Source organism: Tenrec ecaudatus, chromosome 6 (assembly GCF_050624435.1).
Source record: "Tenrec ecaudatus isolate mTenEca1 chromosome 6, mTenEca1.hap1, whole genome shotgun sequence".
NCBI classification, from domain to species: domain Eukaryota; kingdom Metazoa; phylum Chordata; class Mammalia; order Afrosoricida; family Tenrecidae; genus Tenrec; species Tenrec ecaudatus.
The window spans coordinates 5,710,720-5,727,985 of NC_134535.1; the positions used below are offsets into that span (position 1 = coordinate 5,710,720).

Sequence of the window (17,266 nt, forward strand, 5' to 3'; positions counted from 1 at the left end):
TACTTTGCCTTCGGAGAAGTCCTGCTGAATGTCGCTGCTTTGTGCTCCCCCAATCCTCGCAACGAAACCCACTGCCGACCAGTCAGTCTCAACTCACAGCGGCCCTGCCAGGCTGAAGAGACCTGCCCTGGTGGCTTTCTGAGGCTGTCAATCTTTGTTCAAAACCTGTTTGAGTTTTTATGGTGAATTAGGTGTGTGCTTGTAGGGTGTGTGTGTGTTGCATATGAGATCATGACTTTTGCATCTAACTTCGACAACTTATTAGACCCCCTCTCTCAAGGCTTGCCCTATCTATCCCCCCCCCCCCACCGCCAATCACCTGAGGCTGTAAACTTTACAGCATCTGACAGACTCATCTCTCTGGGTGGGAACGACCGGTGGATTAGAATTGTTGATCTCGCAGTCAGCCACTGCTCCATGAGGGCCGGCCCTCGCCACAGAAGAAGCGTCAGCTCTGGAAATCCTCCAGGCAGGCTGCGACCTCAATGGCACTGTTTCCGGAGTTTGTCACACCTGTCTGAGCGGTTCTGAGTGCTTTTCGAACCCATCCCAGTGAGGCCGGCCAGTCCTCGGGGACAGAACTGTTTATTTGTACATCGCCATAACTTTCAGGCCCCAACCCATTAAGTACCCACCTGCCTGGCACACTGCTGTCTCCTCAGAGTGTTTTCATCACCGCCCCTCACCCCACGCCCCCCTCCACGTCACCGCCCGCCACAGATTTAATTGTGCATCTGGAAAAATCCTTGCTAGAGGGGGAGACTGGGGCACCTGGCCCAGTGCCACACGGCAAGGCAGTGACAGAGCACAGACCGACCCCAGTCCTGGCTGTGCGCTGTAGGGGAGTGATGGATTTAACTGCGCACCCCCAAAGCATGTGTTGGAATCCTCACAGACACCTCACTCACAGTTGCTGTTCCATGTGAGCCTGCACGGCAGCCCCCACGTCCCCCATCTCTTTGAGGGTTTTCCTCTTTCTTACTGACCCTCTGCTTCCCCATCAGGCTTTCTGCGGCTACTCCCTCTGGAGTGGACAACCTATTCTTTTTTCCATCGTCTGTTCTCAGCCTGGAAGCTCTGCTGAAACCTGTCCACTTTGGGGACCCTGCTGGCATTTGAAATACCAGCGACATAGCTCCCAGCATCAGCACACGCATGCCACCGCAGAACGACAAACTGGCAGACAAGACAGAAGAAACGACCGATGCATCTGAACGGCAGTGCCGGCGAACAGTATGGAAAGAACCAAAGGCACAAGAAATCAGTCTTGCAAGGACAGCGAGCGCGCTCCTCAGAGGCAAGGATGGCGAGGCTGTCTCACGCGCTGTGGTCACGCTGTCAGGAGAGACCAGTCCCTGGAGGAGGACGTCATTGGTAGAGTGGAGGGGCCTTGCTGAGGGGATGGATGCAGCGGATGCAGCAATGGGCTCAAACATAAGGAGCATTGTGAGGCCGGCGCAGGACTGGACGGTGTTTCGTTCTGTTGTACAGGGGTTGCTGAGATGGAATCTACTCAATGGTACCTAACAAGCGCCCCCACTGTGAGGGACTACAGTAATTTGCTTTTTTTTTTCAAGCCACTGGTATTTCTGTGACAGTAACACGAGAACCACTAGGGGTGGTGGTGATACACAATATCCCACCACCAGCCTTGTCTCCAAGGATTTCTCTAGTGTTTGGGTAAGAGGCATGCATTAGTCAGTACGGGCTGGGCTGGGCTCCAGTAACAAGCATCTCCCTCAAGTCAGGGGCTTTGACCCTCCGCCCCATCATCTACTCATCCAACCACACCCCTGCATATCTCAGGACTCAACCTGCTGCTGGGGCATTCACCACCACAGAAAAGGGGGTGAAAATAGAGGAACATCTCCTTCCTTCTGGAGGTCAGACCCACATTCCCCTGCTCAAGACTCCTTGGCCAGCGTTGGTCACCGCCAGCCCCACCAGAACCAGGAAGCCCAGCAGGAGGCAGAGAACAGACAACACAGGCACTGGTTCTCGGGGCAAACCAACACAACTCAACCCATCACCCTGTGGCGTTGATCCCAATCATGGTGAGCCCGGTGGGTCCGGGTGGAGCTACCCTATAGGAGGCTCTTGGCTGCCCCCTTGAACTGTTAGATTATGTTGTGGTCGTTGAGAATACACACAGCAAAACATACAACTCGTTTCTCCATGTTCAATTCCCCGTGTCATGTACTCTCATGCTTCTTTTCCGAGTCGTTCCTCCCTCTGACATTCATGCTGTCTCTTAAACTGTCTATCTCCTTTCAGGTTGCTGTTGTCAATCTGATCCCTTATAGATCGTCTGGCTAATATATATATGCTGGATATACACACACACACACATATATATATTTGCCAGCCTTTTCTTGTGTGTTGGGTTCACCCCACCAGCCTTTAGGTGAGCAGCCAATCACCAGTTATTTACATCACCCAGTCAGTCCTGCATGTAAACTGTGGACGTTAGTTAATAACAATGTATCCCTACTGTAACAATGTACCACAATTGTAGCAAATCTACCCATCCCTGCAAAACACAAACTCACTGCCACCTAGTGGATGAGGACTGACTCACAGTGACTGTAGAACAGCATAGAACTGCCCCGTGGGTTTCTCAGACTGCAATTCTTTTTGGAGAGAAAGCCCCGTGTTTCTCCTAAAAGATGTAAATAATTAAAGAAACAATGGGAAGTGGGAGTGGATTATATAGGAATCCTTTTTTATCTGCACATTTTTCTATAAATCTAAAATTGCTCTAAAAAACAGAGCTTTGAACACCCTATTTCAATATTACTGGTTTCCTCAGTCAGGGCTCCTTGGTGGCCGAGATCTGCATGGTTGGCAGTTCAAAACTACCAGCAGCTCTGGGGGGAAGCAAGACTGGGCTTTCTACTCCTGAAAAGTCTCAGAAGCCCACAGGAGGCGGTGCTGAGTCAGCATCGACTTGATGGCAGTGAGTTTGGTTTGGTTTCTTTTGTAACTCCCTGTTTAATCTTACACGTTTAAGAAATGATTAGGATACAGTCTCTTTGGACTCTTCCAGATGAGGCAGTGAGGACCCAAGAAAGGTCATGACCCCTGAGGGGGAAGTGTTTTTCTTAAATAAAACTTTCCATTGTAACGAGTCTTCTCCTATACCCTCTTCACCATTCATTTTGGATCACTTGTTGTTCCCGTCCCCGAAGTTTGTTAACACCCACTTCCTTTCCCCTGCCTCCCCACTCCCATGCCCCCCCCAGAACTGTCGGTCCCAGTGTTTTCTCCTCCAGATTGTTTATTCCGTCTATCATATCTAGATAGACCTGCAGAGACAACAGGGCTTTATCATGGGCAGTGTAGCCCAGAGGAATTTCTGAAACCCAAATAAAGGCTGAGCATGATAGTGGGACAAAAGGAAAGTAAAAGGAAATAGAGGAAGGAACTAGGAGGCAAAGGGCATCTATAGAGGCTTAAATACAGGCATGTACATTATGTAAATATATTTATAAGAGGGAAATAGATCTATGTGCATATATGTATAGGTTTAGTATTAAGGTAGCAGATGGACATTGGGCCTTTACTCAAGTACTCCCTCAATGCAAGAAAACTTTGTTCTATTAAACTGGCATTCCATAATGCTCACCTTCCCGAAAAGATTGTTGAAGACAAAGCAGGTGCATAAGCAAATGTGGCAAAGAAAGCTGATGGTGCCTGGCTATAAAAAGATATAATGTCTGGGGTCTTAAAGGCGTGAAGATAAACAGGCAGCCATCTAGCTGAGAAGCAACAAAGCCCACATGGAAGAAGCACACCAGCCTGTGTGAACACGATGCGTCGATGATACCAGGCATCAAAGAACAAAAAATCATACCATTGTGAATGGGGGCAGTGCAGAGTGAAGACCCCAAACCCATATGTAGGCAACTGGATATCCCCTTACAGAAGGGTCTCAAGGAGGAGAGGAGCCAGTCAGGGTGCAGCATAACACCGATGAAACATACAACTTTCCTGTAGTTCTTTAATGCTCCCCCTCCCGCCAACTATCATGATCCCAATTCTACTTTACAAATCCAGCTAGACCAGAGGATGTACACGGGTACAGATAAGAACTGGAAACAGGGAATCCAGGACAAATACTCTTCAGGACCAATAACGAGAGTATCGGTACCAGGAGGGGAAGGTGGGGTAGAAAGGGGGAACCGATTACAAAGATCTACATATAGCACCCTCCCTGGGGGGCGGACAACAGAAAAGTGGGTGATGTCAGACAGTGTAAGACATGATAAAATAATAATTTATAAATTATCAAGGGTTCATGAGGGAGGAAGGGGTAAAATGAGCTGATACCAAGGGTTCAAGTAGAAAAAAAATGTTTTGAGAATGATGATGGCAACAAATGTACAAGTGCTTGACACAATGGATGCATGGTGATGAGCCCCAATAAAACGATTTAAAAAAGTCTTTTCATGTTCCAGATGCCCTGCAACCTTGGGAGAAGCATGACCAGCCACCCCTTCGAGGCAAGGATGAGGAGACTGTCTGCAGCAGACGATCCTGCCTGGCACAGTGTAGGGAAGTGAAAAGCGAAGGCCGTGGGGGAGACGGACTGAGACACTGCCTGTAACAACGGGCTCAAACAAGAGCAATTGTGAGCACAGGCAGGACTGGCGCAGTTTCATTTGTCCTACGTCAGGTTGCTGGGGTCAGAACCAACCTGGTGGAGCCCAGGCTGCCGGTCCTGGGGCCTCACTCGCAGAACCCTGAAACTCAAGTGCTGTTGAGTTGATGCCAACTGATGGTGACCCTCCAGGGCAGGGCAGAGCGGTCTCTGTTGGTGTCTGAGGCTGTGACTCTTCACAGGACCAGACTTGCTTTCTCCCTTGGAGCGGCTGGTGGCTTTGAACTGCTAACCTTGCTCTGGCAGCCTGACATGTACCTAGGCTGGTCCCCTCCAGACTCAGGGAACTCCGAGTCCAGGCAGGAAGCAGACAAGATTGGGCAGAAGCAAAAAAAAAAAGACTGGGCAGAAGCTTGGTAAGACAAGCAAAGGTCAAATGGGAGACATTTGGGGGTGGTGTTGTCCTGGAGCATCCTGGAACTGAACCTCTGCCCCCAAAACTATCAACCTGGAACTTCAGGAATATGGTCTTGAGATAAAATTTCTGCAGAGGTTATTAATTGGACTGGGATGAAATTACAAGGGCCCTGGTGGCACTGTGGGTTAGGTGCTGGACCGCAGGTCAGTGGTTCAAACCCACCAACTACAACTTGGGGAAAAGATGAGACCATCTGCTCCCATAAAGACTTGGTCTGGAGACCTTTAACAGGGTCACTCTCAGCCGGGGTCGACTTCTGGGTTTGGTGGTCACAGAGCACCAGCTCTCCCTGTCTGTGGCCTCGGAATGACCCCAACCCCTGGCCGAATGAAAGCTGGCCCTGCCCGGTCATTACTGTCTGAGCCCAGGTCTTGGCTATGGGGTCAGTCAGTCTCATGCAGGGTTGTTCGTTCCTCTTCTCCGACTCTAGAACTTACCCACTGTGGCATCCTCTCCCGGAGATGGGTCTTTTCTGGTGACGTCCCATCTCATCACCCTCCCCCATCCACGGAAACTTCTGGTTCTGACAGGCCTTGGTGTATTCAACAGGCTTTGCCTACACGATAGTCTCAAAACTTACTGCCACGGAGTCGATTCTGACTCATACACGCTGACCCTCGAAGGCAGGGTAGAACTGTCGCGTCGTTTCCCAGACTGACTATGGAGGCCGAAAGCTTCCCCTCTCCCACAGCAGCTGCTGGACACAGCTGCCGGCCTGTGCTTAGCAGATCCATCTGCAATCCCCTGCACTGCTCATCAGGGTGGGCTAACCCCGAGGCCTTAGGGGGCAGGAAGGGGCCCACAGAGGGAAAACGACCCTGTGACAATGGAGGCAGGGGTTAAGGTGACACAGCCGCCAGGCACCCCAATCACCCAGAGGCTGGGAGAGCAGGACACCTGTCCTCAGTGGTTCTCAGGTCTGTGTGAGCTGGGTGCTTGCGTAGCTGTGGTACGTGCTTCCGGAGGCCCCGTGACCAGGACCCCAGGGACTGGGTGCCTTGTGTGTGGGCATGCCCTGTCTGGGGGAATCTTCCAGGTCTGTGGGCGGCTCCTCCATGACCGACACCTCCGCCCACCAGCTATTCCTGGCACCCTGCCCCCAGCTCATGCCTCCCGGTTTCCCTGAGGGACCAGGTGACCTGTGAGGCCACAGCCCCTATGTCCCTCCTCCCCAGAACCAGTGGCAGGAGGAGCCAGGTGCCCTCACTGCCCACTGGACCACAAAGCCCTCAGAACATTCCAGGTCTCAGCCTCCTCCTTTATAGTTTCTAGTGTCCATGGAGCAGACACCTGCTTGCAGCAGCCCTCAGGGACCAGGTGTGGCCAGCAAATTCCACCTCCCCACCCTTAGGCCCTGCCCCAGCTGCCACCCTCCCTCCTGGAGTCGCCAGGAGCAGCAGCCAGCAGCAGCAGCCCCTACGGCTGGGCGGCAGTGCTGAGATGGAAGGACATTCAGGTTGGATGGGGCAGATTGGCCTGTCCTCTCCAGTCATGAGCCAGGAAGGAAGGAGGCAGACTTTATTCCACCCTCCCTGCCCCAGGGCCCCCAGCAGAGTGGGGTGGGGGATGGGAGCTGCAGGGCAACCTGGGACAGGGCCGGGGTCGTCATCCTCGGGGACAGCAGCCAACCCCACCTTGTGGATGTGAGGACGAGGGGGTCCCCCACTGGGACCCCAGACGGAGGGTAGCCGAGGTCTGGGTCGAGCTGGGAGGGCAGGGCGGCTTCTAACAAAGATGATTCCAGAATACGAAAGTGAACGGAGCCCAGTGAGGGTAGGAGTAAAAAAACTCACACTCTCCCTCTCTCTCTCACACACACACACACACACACACACACACACACACACACACACACGACACTCAGGCTTGCACGCGTGCACGCAGGGCCGGCCAGTCCTTCACACGACGCTCTGCCGACCCCGGCTGCCCTCAAACTCATCGTCGGTGTGGCCGCCCCGTCCAAAGTCGATGAAGATGCCCTCCGTGTCCGAGTCAGCCGACTCCAGTATCTGGTCCACCAGGTGCTCAGGGCTGTCGGCCAGTGGGGAGCCAGGGCTGGGCTGCAGTCTGCTGGGGCAGGGCCCGGAGTAGGCGGCCTCGTCGGCGAAGCCCTGGGGCTCGGGGCAGGAGGTCATCTCGGAGACGGAGTGCCGGCGGATGCCCGCGCCGCCCGCTGTGGCCTCGGCCTCGTGCTCAGCCACAGGGTTCAGCAGCGGCGTGTTGTAGCTCTTGGAGCGGACCACAGGGTTCTTGGCCAGGACGTCCCCCGAGCGGGAGCGTCGCAGGAGGTGCTTCTCTGCGGAGAGAGGACAGCAGGGGCGTCATGGGAGAACCCCGCCCACTGGCACTGTCCCTAGCTGACACTGGGTGCCCTAGCGGGCCAGAGGCCACCTGGTGAGTGCTTACTGAGTGCCCTGCTCCACACAAAGGGACGAGGCAAACCCACTCACCACTGCCATTGAGCCCATGCCAACTGGCAGCGACCCACAGGGCAGAGTAAGGAGCCTGGGACACGCTGTCTACTCGAGGGGCTGCTCACCCCAGGTTCAGCAGTTCAAAACCACCAGCTGCTCCCGGAGAAAAAGACGAGGCTTTCTACTCCTGTGAAGATGCACAGTCTCAGGAACCCACAGGTGCCGTTTGACCCTGTCTTGCAGGGTCGCATGGGTGACTGGGTGGCAGGGAGTGAGGAACGCGAGGGGCAGGCACAGCAGAAGGGCCCCACTGGGGCTGTCCATCTTACAGAAGTGGACAGCCTCCGCTATCTCCCGCTGGGCAGCTGGTGAGTTTGAAAGGCCAATCTTCCGGTGAGCAGCCGAGTGCTTTAACCACAGTGCCACCAGCACTCCTTCGTGACAAGGTAAGGGGATGCGGATGAAGGCTCTGTGACACCCCCCCCCCCACACACACACACACACTCCTGTTAGGTACTGGGCCACGTGGGGTGTGACATCGGCCAAGGAACAGACAGGAGGGGAGGTGGCAGAAGGCGGGGCAGGAGCCGGTCTTGTCCCCAGCAGACACCAGGCCCCTCCCTCTCTGACCTTGTTAAGTCCTCTCCTCTGGGGTCCCAGCCTCTCTGCCCACACTGGGGGGCGGGGATGGGACAGGGGGTAAAGGAACCCCAGACGCTGCTTGTGCTATGTCTCCATCCGACAGGGCTTCTGGGAGTCAGGCCTCAATGTCTCTGATGTCCAAGTGTGGAGGGGGTGTGGGATGAACGATGGGCAGTGTCTAGCGGGCACAGTGGATGCAGTAGGGAGGGGCAAGGCCTAGAAGTCTTATGTGGGTGTCATATAGCCTCTGGACGTTGCCGCTGGTGACCACGGCATGTTCACTGCCAAAGAGTCCAGTGATACTAGGAGGGTAAGGGGGAAACCGGACACAATAATCGACCTATGGGGCCCCTCCCAGGGGGATGGACAGCAGAAAAGTGGGTGAAGGAAGGCAGCAGTCGGTGTAAGACATGAAAAAAAAAAAAAGATAAATTATCAAAGGGAAAAAAATGAGGAGCTGATACCAAGGGCTCAAGTAGAAAGAAAATGATTTGAAAAAGATGTATGGATTGTGATAAGAACTGTAAGAGTCTCCAATAAAAAAATTGTGGCTTTTGTGGGAGTGGGAGCCGAGGGGGGAGCCTGGGAAGTGGGGTCCTTGCCAGTAAGGCAGTTGAGGGAGGGGCCAGGTAGGTGAGTGGGAAAGGTCCCTGCAGTTTCTGATGGTGGCCTCTTGGGGGCAGGGCTGCATGAGGCCACCAGTTGGGGGCTTTACCTGGCCTGGGAGCCCCTCTCTGGGGCTGGGGTCCCACCTGGAGGCACAACGCTCTCCTGGGCTGCAGGTCTGCCCAGGTGGGGTTGTGCCTGGTGGTGGACTGGCACCTGCACTGAGACACCACTCTGAATGCAGGGAGGGGGCGGTGGCAGGGGGCGTGTTCCCTCAGGAAGGCTGCTGGGAGAGATTCCAGGGCCTCACCCCACCCCGAATGTCACCTCCCTCCACCTCTGCTGGACTCTGACCACATCCTCAGGCTACCTGGGTTGCAGTCCAGAAAGGTGGCTGGAAGCTTATAGAAGGGCACCGGGAGAGGGGCCGTGGTCTCTGCTGAACGTGCACATGAAGGGAGAGAGTGGCCAGGGGTGGGACCTCGTGATGCAGATGAAGAGATGGGTCAACCTGTCCAGTGAGCGAGCTGGCTGGCCTCTGCTGGACATGCCAGCCCCAGGGCCGCCCCCAGCCCCTGTGCCACCCTGTCCTGCACAACACAGAGCCCCCCTCCTGGGAAGGTGGGGGCCCAACACACTTTGGGGCAGCCCTCCTACCACATATGGGTGTGTGTATGGGGTGGGGGGCAGGTTTGCTGAATGCCTGAGGCTAATCCTGAGTTTGATCCGGCTCAGCCTCCACTCTACCGTGGGGTTCTTGGGAGGCTGCCTTGGTTGCTCATCTGTCCACTTGTTCGCCCCAGGCCCAGGGGACCTACCCAGGATGCAGGAGTGTGTGAAGGAGCCCTCGCTGGAGTAGAGGCCGTAGGTGCCCAGGTAGGGTGACACCACCTTCTGGATCAGGGTCTCCAGCCGAAGGTAGTCCTCAGTCACGCCCCTGGCCTCGTGCACCCCCTGTGGGAGGAAGGAGGGGTCAGGTATACTGGCCTAAGCTGTGCCCCTTTCCCCTCCCCGCTCCCAGCCAGGCCTCTGGACAGTGCAGTCAGACTGGGGAACTGCAGGAGGCCCCACGGGCAACAGGTGGCAGCACCAGCCCATCCAGGAGCTGCCCAGCAGCCACCAGGGACACAGCCAACATCCCCCGGTACGCCTGGGGCTTGTCACTGTGTAAGGAACCACCTGCACTGCAAGCAGTGAACAGGCTCAGTTGCGAATGGCAGGTTGGCGGTTCAAACCCACTCAGCCGTGCCTAGAAGGGCTGGCAACCCCCACCTAGAACCTCTGCCCTGGAAAGCCCTGTGGAGCTGGGGTTTGGGGAAGAAGCTGCAGGTCTGAGGCGGGCAGGAAGTTTCCACCCACTTGCCCTACTATAGAGCCCATTTTCCGTGGATAGGAGCCAGGGCCACTAAGTCCTGGCCATTGGGGACTTTTCTGCTTAGCCAGGGACACTAAGTCCTGGCCATTGGGGAGTTTCCTGCTTAGAGTGCAGCAGGCCAGCTCCCCGCACTGGGGATCTTTACAGGAGACCCAGGAGCCAGTGAGGTTTCTGTCCCACTGGGTGCAAGGGAAGGAGCCTGTGCACAGAGGTTACGCATGGCGCTGCTAAGCTCAAGGCCAGCAGTTGGAAACCAGAAGCTGCTCTTTGGTGAAAGATGAGGTTTTCCACTTGCTTAAAGAGCGGCTGTCTTGGAAAGCCACGGAGCAGTTCCACCCTGTCCAGCATCACTTGACAGCAAGTTTAGAGTTGGGAATGGGAGGGAGCGTCAACAAGTTTGAGGAGAAACAGAAAAGAGGATAGTGTTTCCACAAACTTTCTGAAGACCCCTTGCATTGGGTGGGGCGGTGGGGGGGAGGAACGACATTAATCACACTGGGACATCCCACTGCCCCCAGACTTTAGAAGTCCCTTCACCCGCACTCCCTAGAACCCTGCCCCCTAGGCCTGTGGCCGGGATTCCGTCCTCTGTATCCGTGAGACCAGCTTGGGTTACAGGAGTCCCCAGGGTGGCACACTGTCCACGGTCTGTACGTATCGTAAGGCTGGTGGTTCAAACCCAACCAACAGCCCCCCCCTTTGGGCAAATAACCCCATACAAGAATGCTCCGGGAGCCCCCAGGGTGGGGAGGCGGGACATGTCACCAGCCCTCACAGTGGTGGTAGTGGGGTGCCTGGGCTTGGGTTTTGTTGCCCAGGCCTGGTGGGCCCTGCAGCCAGGCCCTCTCTGAGTCAGAGAGAGAGCAGCCCAGACAGACAGAGCATGCACACGCGGGTCTGAGGAGGCAAGGCCGCTGGGTGTAGAGGGGCCGAGACACCAGTTCCACCCAACCTCCTGCACAGAGAGCGAAAGCACATCTGTTCCGCAAGCTCCCCCTTGTGGCATCTCCTGCAGCAGCAGGAGGAGCCAGACCCAGGTACCGGACCACCCCATAGGCCCTGATCCAGCCCTGGCCCCTTTCTTCAGCCCCACCCAGTAGCTTGTAGCTGACACCTGCTTGGGGGTGGGGGCTGTCAGGTGTCAGCATGTCCCTGAGGCAGACCCTCACCTGTAGCACCAGCAGCATCTGCACGATGGCAGGGGGCACTCGGGCATGTGAGCGGGCCAGTGCGTCCTCCAGCTTCACGCCCAGCGTGATGGTGTTCCGGAAGTGCAGCAAGGCCAGCTGGCGCACAGACAGTTCCTTGCCCTGCAGACACCCATGTGCCCCACTGTCTGTCACAGAGGGATCCCCAGGACCTCACCCACAGACGTGTCCTTGGCCCTGAGACCCAGGATGTCCCCTCGAAGACCCACTGCCCTGGATGCAGGGACATCGTCACCCCTAAAAAAAGCGTCAGTGATGACCCTTGAGTTTGCAGCCAGCAGGTCAGGAGTGAGGGTGGCATGGGGACTCCCAGGCCTGGGGCTAGTGTTTGTGGTCGGGGGCCTGGGTCCTCTGTCCCGGGAGGGTCAGCCGGGACCTACCTACAGCCAGGGGTGGCCAGAATGCTGCGTGCAGCAGGTGTCCGACCCCAGCAGGGAAGTGGGTGTATGTTGCTCCTTAAGGAACAGGGAGGCCTTGCTCCCCCTCCCAGCTCTGGGGCCAGCACCCACCCCACTTCTCTCTCCCACCCCTGCCTCTGAGGGTCTTCATTCCCAGGAGAGAGGGTGCCATCTATCCAGGGTTACGGCTATGGCCCGTGCTGGGCTTCCAGGGCCCACAGGAGGGGGCTGGGCCCTGCTCTGCAGCGGGAGGATGTCCAGCAGTGGGTCAGCATGCCTCCCTCCCGGGTGGGCTGGGTCTGCGCCCAGGGGCTCTCACCTGCACTGGGTAGAAGATGGCCTGAAGGGCGGGTAGCACATCGCTGAAGAAGAAGTCCCAGGTCTCCGCCAGCGAGTCCAGCAGCTTCTGTCCTGTAGGGCAGAGCCATTACTAGGTGCTCACAGCTGGCCCAGGACGGGGGGTGGGGTTGGGCACCCACTGAGCCTCAGAAGTACTCATGGTTCATTCAGAACTGGGAATCACCTCACACCTGGGGATCACCTCACACCTGGGGGGGGGTTCATGGCTCATGGAGAACTCGGAGTCACTTCAGCCTGGAGGTGCTCGCGGCTGGCCCAGATGAGATGGTCACCTCATCCCCAGAAACACTCAGAGCTCCTCTGGAACTTGGGGTCACCTTGCACTGCCCCCCCCCCCACGTGTCCACCTGAGGCTGACTTCTGGCTCCACCACCCAAGGCCGGCCACTTAACCCTGGCATGACTCAGTCTCCCCCTGTGTGAAAGGGGGTGACTGGAGATGAAACTGGGGCTCTGTGTAGGTGGGGGCTGGAAAATGCCAGCTGTCAGTCCCTGTCCTCGAGAGAGACTCCGAAAAGAGTCTCAGATCACACACCGTCTCACGCAGCCCTCTTGGTAGCCCACCAGGCAGTCGGAGAATCCACTTATCCCCCTTCCACCTGTCCACCGTCCACCCAGTGATCCAGCCCCCTCCCCCTCCACGTACCCATCTATCTACCCACTGTCTATTACTCATCTGCCCAACTCCATGTGCCCACCCACCCATCCACCTACTTGCCATCTAGCGATCATCCAGCCCTCAGCAATCACTCACTCACCATCCACCACCCACCCGCTCATCCTCCGCCCACCCACCCATCTATGATCCACCCAAGTACCTACCCACCATCTCTGTCCTCTTCCCTGTGCCGACACTCCCAGCTCTCCGCCCACCCCATCCAGCAAGCATTCATAGAGCACTTGCTGTGTCAGGCCCTACCCTGGGGACTGGAGCCCCAGTGGAGCCCAAACAGCCCCAGTTCTAGGATGGGACAGTCAGCAGGGCCAAACCCAAACCAAACTCACCGCCACTGAATCCATTCTGACTCACAGCGATCCTCCAGGACAGGGTAGAACTGCCCCTGTGGGTTTCTGAGACTGTAACTCTACATGAGTAGAAAGTCTCATCTTCCCTGCTCAGAGCTGCTGGTAGTTTTGAACTGCCATCCTTGTGGTTAGCAGTCCAAAGTGTAACCACTATGCCACCAGGGCTCCTGGGAAGCAGGGCACTGAAAGAGTGAGGCCCATTGAGCAGACGAGGGAACAGAGAGGAGGCGGTGCTCACAGGGCCCTGTTTGCTGCCGGCGGCAGTCCAGGAGACCCCTTATAACAGCATCTGGGTGTCTGAGGGAGGGGCAAGCAGAGAAGGCTTCCTGGAGGAGGGGGCCTGGAGAGCAGGCTGCTGGCATGCAGGACTGAGCAGGGCGGTGTCCCCACAATGCCCCCGCCTCTGGAGCAGGCAGACCCCTCCCAGGAGCCCCGGGACCCACTGGCTGGGCACAATCTGGGCGGTCGGCGCCCAGAGGAGAAGGAAAACCTTTGCTTGTGTTGGAAACCTCACTGACTGCCTCCAGCTATCTGGTTTCCATGGGGATGGGAGGCCAGCAGGGAAGCTGCCTCTGCTGACCATGACGCTGGGGCCCTGGAGGGGGTCTGGTTTTGAGCAGCCCAGGCCCATCCAGCCTGGGCCCCCTTTCTTGGTGGCCCACATCTGGCCCCGTTCTTCCGAGTGGCTGAAGGAACGCCCGGCAGGCGGGTACTGGCTGCCCCTGGCTTTGTGCACAAAGGCCACTCGGTCCGACGGGTGGCGTGGGGTGGCTCTGGCTGCCGGCCAGGCCCAGGCTGCTCAGCAGGCTGCTCTCCAGTCCTGGGGTGGAAACACTGCCAGAGGGCTAGTGTCAAACACCGCCCCAGACCATCCGAGCATAAGCCATGCGCTGGCTGAGCGCGTGGGTCTGAGGTCTGGGGGTGCTGACAGCACCTGATAAGTCTAGTTCTGCCCCCGAGCCTCAGTACTGTCTTGGGCGAAAGGGCCTCTCCTGTCCCAGGTCCTGAGCTGGGTGGGGAAGCAGCAGGCAGCAGAGTCCTGGCCCTGGTCCCCTCAACCCCTTCCAGCAGAGCCAGGGCTGAAGACAAGGATAGGGGTCTGGAGCTTCCTCTGGGCCCAGACTAGAGTGGGAGGAGAAAGGGGGTGTCTCTGACCCCCCACTGCACGGGGGTCGAGAGAGACAGGCGTTTATCTAGATAGACCCTGTCTACGGGTCACCTCCTCCGGGAAGCTCTCACTGAAGGTCAGGCTGGAATGGACCCTTCCCCTCCCAGTGCTCTACCTGCCCTACACTGTGATGTTATCACAAACACTGCCACCATCTGGTCCCTGCCTGAGGCCCCGGCTAGGCCAGGAGCTCCTCCAGGGCCAGGCCAGGGCTCCCTCCATCTCTGCCCCACCCCAGTCCCCAGAGCCTTGGGGAGCTGGGCCCATGTGGCTGCTGGTCTCTGTTGCAGTAAGGGGACACTGACCCTGCCCTGGGCTGTGTCTGCAGGACGCTGATGGACTGGGAATGCCAAGGGCACTGCTGGCCCCTGGGTGGCCTGGCAAGCATGGACGCTGTGGGCAGCGCTCCACAGCCACACAAAGCTGCCCTTCTCTGGCCATGTCCCTGGGTGGACATGGAGTCGGGTAGTCAGGAATGTGCTGAGTCAGCAGTGGGCCATGGGAGGGCCCCCTTGCTGGGGGACCCGTCTCCCCTCCCTCATGCTGCCCCTCCCCTTGCCCTCGCAGGCTATGCAGGACCAACAGCTGAGTTGGTCGGGAGCATGACGGGCTCATCTCAGGCCTCAGGCTACTCCTCTGTGAAATGGGTTAACAGACCCCAGAATGGTGGGGGCAGGGCCGCAGAGCCGGGAGGTGCTGAAAGCAGGCTCGACCAGCCACCCTCATTCAACCCGGTGCTGTGTGGCCTGAGCAAGGCTTGCAGCTGCACAGTGCCTCAGTGTCCCTAAGTGGTCAGTGTCAACAACACTTGGGGAGCAGGCGTGGAACATTCGGGTTGGGCTGGGAGTAGGCGCACGCCTAACCTGCCTATGGCAGTTGCTGTTCCGAGAGTCTTGGGCCTGGTGTGGTGCTGGTGCTGACCAGGCCCCACCTACACTCCACCCCCACGCTCTGCACTGCCTGACAGCAGTCTGCCCACAGGAAGCACACACAAGCCCCTCAGATGTGGGCCCCAGAATGCAGCGACTTGCTAACCCTGAGTCCTGCTGGAGGCAACTGGCGTGTGCTCAGGAGCCAGGCTGACCGGGGTTTGCATCCTGCCTCTGGCCCTTCATCTGCTCCTGCCATGTCAGTCCTCAGCGCCCAATGGGGACCCCCCCAGGTTTCCGAGGGTTCGTGTGAGCAGACCCCACCACCTCGGTGCCGGCCCCTTCCCATGTGCTTCCTCCCCCACCTCAGCCATGCCCACCCTCACTCCGGAGGGCCCCTAGGAAGCCCCTGGGGTACACACCTGTGGCGATGTCACTGCCCTGACAAAGAAGGCACACGTGTGTGAACGTGGGTTTTCTAGAACGTTCTATAGCAAGCTCTTATTAAAAGCATAAAGGAATGCTGATAGCCAAACATTTCAGAATAGCCACTGGCAGAGATTAGTAACATGTTGCCAGTGAGGCCCGGGCTGGGCTGCCTTCTGTCCCTATCCGGCCTGGTCGTCCAGCGTCTGTCCTGGGAGGTCAGCGGCTCCCTGAGAGGCTTCCTACACGTCTCCTTCCAGGCCTGTTTACCGGAAACTGTTTCTGTCCCTTGCCACTAAGACCACTGGTCGGTCCACTGACTCGTATTGGAGGCCAGGTTCGAGGCTTCCTGGTGGGCATGCCCTGGAGGATGGGGCCTGCTCCGGCTCTACAGTTTGCTCTTCTGAGGGCAGAGGTGGCATCCTGCCAGCAAGCCTTTCCAGAGCTCGGCCCTGAAGTGACCTCCGTCGCCACCATCCTCTGCTTCCGGGACTTGTCCTCCTTCCTGATGAAAGGATCACAGCGAGTGCCAAGCCCAGTCCTTACAGGCCCCAAGGCCCTCGGGCTTCTCAGGCCGCTGGAGTGGGACTCTGCTTACAGGGCAATGAGGTGAGCCCCACTGGACCCATGTGCGTGGCCAGATGCATCTCTGACACCGCCCTCTCCAGGGTATGAATCTTGGTGCTGCCTGTCGCTGCACCCCACTTCTGGAACCCCCCATGCCAGCCTGCCTTACTGCCCGGCCACGGCAGCACTCACCCTCGTAGAAGTGGATCTTGTCCCGCAGGATCACCATGCCTTTGGTCAGCAGCTGGTTCTGCAAAGGGGACACAGGGGCCTTGATCGCTGACTGGACGGCTGGCCAGGCAGCCAGCAGGGTCCCGAGCCTCAGCAGGGCAGGAAGGGGCTCACCAGGAACCCTCGGCCTGCCCTGACCCTACCTGTGCTGCCAGGGGCGCCCCCCGAGATAGGCCGAGGGTGTCTGTGCCAGAGGACCTCAGTGGGAGGAGGTGCAGTGGAAGCAGGCCTGGCTGGTGGATGACTGCCTGCACAGGGGCTCACATCTCGGCCGAGACCACAGCAGGGATCCCGGGGCCGGTCCCTCAGACTGGGGTGGACACAAGTGGACAGTCCTCGGTGGATGAGAGCCTGTGCTGTTGTGGTGTGGCCTGGAGCCCATTCCAACTCACAGCGGGGCGGGGGGGGGGGCATGACAGAGGTCCTGCCCCGTGGGACTGTGGAGCAGCTTGCTGGCCCACCTCCTGCAGGGCCCCTGGGTGGGGCTGAACTGCCAACCCTCCCGGTTCCTACTTGGGCTCTTAACCCTTACCCCACCAGGACCCCTTGTATTTGCACCTAAGAGGGGGCTTTGAAAAAGTTTGCGGAAGATAAATCTAGGAGATAAGGGTAGATGGCAGACCAGTCTGGAATGGTCGTGAGGAGGACGCGGGACCCTGCAGCATTGTGTTCTGTTGTGCCCAGGGTCACCATGGGCCGGAGCCGACTCGACGGCACCTGGCAACCACCACGTCGTTAGGTTACAACGTAGGATCTCACGGAGCTCCCCTCTGACCCAGTCTTGGAAGGTGGATCACGGCAGATGCAACTTGGTTAAAATGTAACACCTTCGGTTCCCCTTCCACCCATTCTAAAGTAGTTCTATTTAAAAGAAAAAAAATTTCCTACTTTCTTTTGAT

General features: G+C 57.5%; 1 protein-coding gene across 2 annotated transcripts in view; it reads right to left on the bottom strand.

Annotated features, from left to right (window-relative positions):
• Positions 1-4,255: 4,255 nt before the first annotated feature.
• Positions 4,256-17,266, bottom strand: part of PRR5 (proline rich 5) — a 29,762-nt gene continuing 16,751 nt past the window's right edge. Inside the window, exons 4-8 of one of the 2 annotated variants that reach the window (XM_075553512.1) lie at positions 16,329-16,386; positions 12,041-12,132; positions 11,285-11,425; positions 9,559-9,694; positions 4,256-7,374 (exon numbers count right to left, since the gene is read on the bottom strand). In XM_075553512.1, coding sequence (XP_075409627.1) covers positions 6,977-7,374; positions 9,559-9,694; positions 11,285-11,425; positions 12,041-12,132; positions 16,329-16,386 — 825 coding nt within the window. In that variant the 3' untranslated portion in view covers positions 4,256-6,976. The remainder of the gene's footprint in view (positions 7,375-9,558; positions 9,695-11,284; positions 11,426-12,040; positions 12,133-16,328; positions 16,387-17,266) is intronic. The other variant, XM_075553513.1, reaches the window with a different exon arrangement.